Source organism: Poecilia reticulata, linkage group LG9 (genome assembly GCF_000633615.1).
Source record: "Poecilia reticulata strain Guanapo linkage group LG9, Guppy_female_1.0+MT, whole genome shotgun sequence".
Taxonomy (NCBI): Eukaryota; Metazoa; Chordata; class Actinopteri; order Cyprinodontiformes; family Poeciliidae; genus Poecilia; species Poecilia reticulata.
This window is the reverse complement of record NC_024339.1, coordinates 33,174,476-33,177,904: the sequence shown is the minus strand read 5'-3', so window position 1 is coordinate 33,177,904 and position 3,429 is coordinate 33,174,476. Positions and strand designations below refer to the sequence as shown.

The 3,429-nt window shown below is 46.3% G+C and overlaps 1 protein-coding gene across 1 annotated transcript in view; it reads left to right on the top strand.

The window, feature by feature from the left end:
• spinb (spindlin b) overlaps positions 1–2,326 on the top strand; it is a 7,755-nt gene extending 5,429 nt beyond the window's left edge. The window contains exon 7 of the mRNA XM_017306593.1: positions 209–2,326. Within this exon, the coding sequence (XP_017162082.1) occupies positions 209–470 (262 nt within the window). The 3' untranslated portion in view covers positions 471–2,326. The remainder of the gene's footprint in view (positions 1–208) is intronic.
• The last annotated feature ends 1,103 nt before the right edge of the window (positions 2,327–3,429 follow it).

The following is a 3,429-nucleotide window of genomic DNA, read 5'->3' as shown; positions in this document are numbered from 1 at the left end:
GGTTCGAGACTGGATCCGGTCCAGGTCCGGGTGTGGATCCAGTCCAGGTCCGTGTCTGGATCCGGTCCAGGTTCGGGTCTGGATCCGGTCCAGGTCCGGGTCTGGATCCGGTCCAGGTCCGGGTCTGGATCCGGTCCGGGTCCAGGTCCGGGTCTGGATCCGGTCCGGGTCCAGGTCCGGGTCTGGATCCGGTCCAGGTCCGGGTCTGGATCCGGTCCAGGTCCGGGTCTGGATCCGGTCCGGTTTTCACGCTGTGCTCTGTGTCTGCAGACGAGAACGTGGCGGCGGAGCGGGAGCCGGGCGAGGTGGTGGACAGCCTGGTGGGGAAGCAGGTGGAGTACGCCAAGGAGGACGGCGGGAAGCGGTCGGGGATGGTCATCCACCAGGTGGAGGCCAAGCCCTCCGTCTACTTCATCAAGTTCGACGACGACTTCCACATCTACGTCTACGACCTGGTGAAGACGTCCTAAGGCCGGGGCGTCCAGACAGCAGCCGGACTCCGTTGGTTTCTAGAGACGCCTTAACGCGAAGGACGCGGCGCCATCCGTCATCGACTTCAACCGGACCAAACGGCTGGAACCCGCGTTGGCTTTCCAGATTATCGTGGCACAAACATCCGTCTTTACTAAGCTTCTCCTTCCTGTGACTCCATCGGAGGAACGTCTCGTTTCCCAGGCGGGGCGTCTGAGCCCGACGGGCCGGGACGGCGTCGGGAACACGGATCCGGACCGCTCTGCGTCTGGGCAGGGAAAAGACGTTCCCTCTGAAATTTGTGCCAAATTGTTGAACTTTTCTAGAGCGTCACTCCAACCGGCTGGTTTCAGGGTTCCTGAAGCGTCACATCCGGATTATTCCGCATTAATACTGTAACGGTTTTCCACATGCCCCGCCCCCGTCTTCTAAATGTGGACAATCATGACCTCATATCGGTATGAACCCAGATAACGGTGAATCTTAGACCCTCTGGCGTTTTCAGGATCTGCTTCTGGACCGAGGAACCTTCCAGATTCCAGAGCCGACCCTGGAAGACGACAGGGAAGGTTTTCCCAACAGATCCCTGGACTTCCTACCATTCCGATCCAGAGATGATCCGGATCAACTGATGCTGGAGTTCCCTGTGGAGTCTGTTGATCCAAAGATGATCTGGATCAGTGGATCCTGACGGAGCCGGTTGGTCCGGATCAGTGGATCCTGACGGACCTGGTTGGTCCGGATCAGCGGATCCTGACGGACCCGGTTGGTCCGGATCAGCGGATCCTGACGGACCCGGTTGGTCCGGATCAGCGGATCCTGACGGAGCCGGTTGGTCCGGATCAGCGGATCCTGGGGTTCCCGTCGATGACCCGAGTTGCTGCTGTTGTAGTTTAGTGTTTTTCTTGTACAGTGATCTCATGTTGGACGTCTCGGTTCCTCCGTGTCGGTTTCGTTCCCAGTCGGTCCGGACTCGTTGACAGACTCTGGATCCGCTCTGCAGCATCCGGTCGGGTGTTTGAAGGAAGTCCTGCTCTTGTCTCCGATGTAGCCCATCTTCCTCCAACAGAAGCGCTAGCAGCCATGTTGCCTGATCCTCATCTCATGTGCCTGAAGACGGATCCAGACATTCCTGCTGGCCTGGTGGGAAGCGTCGCTCCCGGCTCCGGCATTCCTCTCGGGGTGGACTCTTTTCCTGGTTTCAGGATCCAGATTCTAATCTGCTGAACGTCCAGTTCGCCCAAAACCCAAATGGTGTCCAGCGTCGCTTCTCCTCCAGATCTCCTCTAAACTAAAACACAGGATTTAATTTTGATTCAATTAAAATCTGAAAATACAGGAATTGAAACGTTTTCCTTTTTTTTTGGTTAATTCATACTCAGAATTCTGAGAAAAAATGTATTCTAACTTTTTCCCTAAGAATTTAGACGATTTCTCTGAATTCTCGCTGTAATCACATTATTCAGTTTTTCCCCAGGATTCTAACTTTTAAAACTTGTTTAAATTGTTTATGCGCCTTTCAGTCGATCTCGTCCTAAAACTCAAATCTGTTCCGACTTTAAAGCCCAAATTGTGAGATTATAGCCAGAATCCCTGTTTTTCGGTTCAGTGGTTATCATTTCCTGACAGAAAGCAAACGGCTGATTGTGGAACAGCCTGGAAACCTGCTAATCTGGAGCTAATCTGGGGGGATGAGTGGATTAACATCAGGATCTGGGGATTAAAGTGGATCTTTTTAACTAATTGAAGTTGCAGATGATTTTTATTTCTCAGACTTGATTTATTGGATCTTTATAAAAACTGATGTTCTGGTTCTGGAGTAAAGGAGCAGCTGAATAAATCTCTGTTGGGTTCAGATCAGATTATTTAGCTTTTTATTTCCTGGAACTTTAACTTACATTAGGAGTTATTTGTTATTCTTTGGGAGTTTTTTTTAAGGAATATGTCAGTTTTTTAAAAAGTTTTTCTGGTAAAACTTTATTTGAAAGGTTGAATAAGACTCATAACACTGTAATAAACATGTCATAACACTGTAATAAACATGTCATGAACATGAATAAGCCTTCATGAATATTTATGACTGTCATAAACATGTCATAACACCCGTCATGAACATGAATAAGCCTTCATGAATATTTATGACTGTTGTCATAAAGCATAATTCAGTAAATTATGACACTTTTAATACAAAGTTGACTTTATTCAAAATGTCTTTATTATGACAACTTGACATTAACCAATAAATCATTACTGATTAAACTTTACCTTTAATAACAAAGTTACCTAATTTTTAAAGTGCAATCAGTAATACTTTTATTACAAATTTAAACAGTAATGATTTCTTGGTTAATGTCAAGTTGTCATAAAGACATTTTGAATAAAGTCAACTTTGTATTAAAAGTATCATAATTTACTGAATGATGCTTCATGACAACAGTCATAAATATTCATGAAGGATTATTCATGTTCATGACATGTTTATTACAGTGTCATGACATGTTTATTACAGTGTTATGACATGTTTATTACAGTGTTATGAGTCTTATCCAGCCCCTTCAAATAAAATGTTTTTCCTGACGGTTTCCATTCCGGGCTCCTGGAGTCTCGTTCCTGGAGATCAAAACCTTTTCAGGAAGATGGGTTAAATCTGGAGAGGTTCATGTCTTGGCTGAGCGGATCTTCTGTTTGTTTTTACTCCAGTTTCCAGAATGTTGATGTTTAAACTGAAAAGTTCCAGATTTCATGATTACATCCAGTTACATTTTGATTCATCACCTTTTCCAGAATCACCTTCCATGTCATATTTTGTGATTTATTTTGTTCCATAATCATGGAGTTTAGAGCAGGCGATAGTTTTTGACTCTTTCTTGAATCCATGGTGGTGCAGCGCCACCATGTGGAGAACCGGCCGGTTTTAAACGGATCCAGGCACAAACATCTGCTCCTGACTGAAACCGC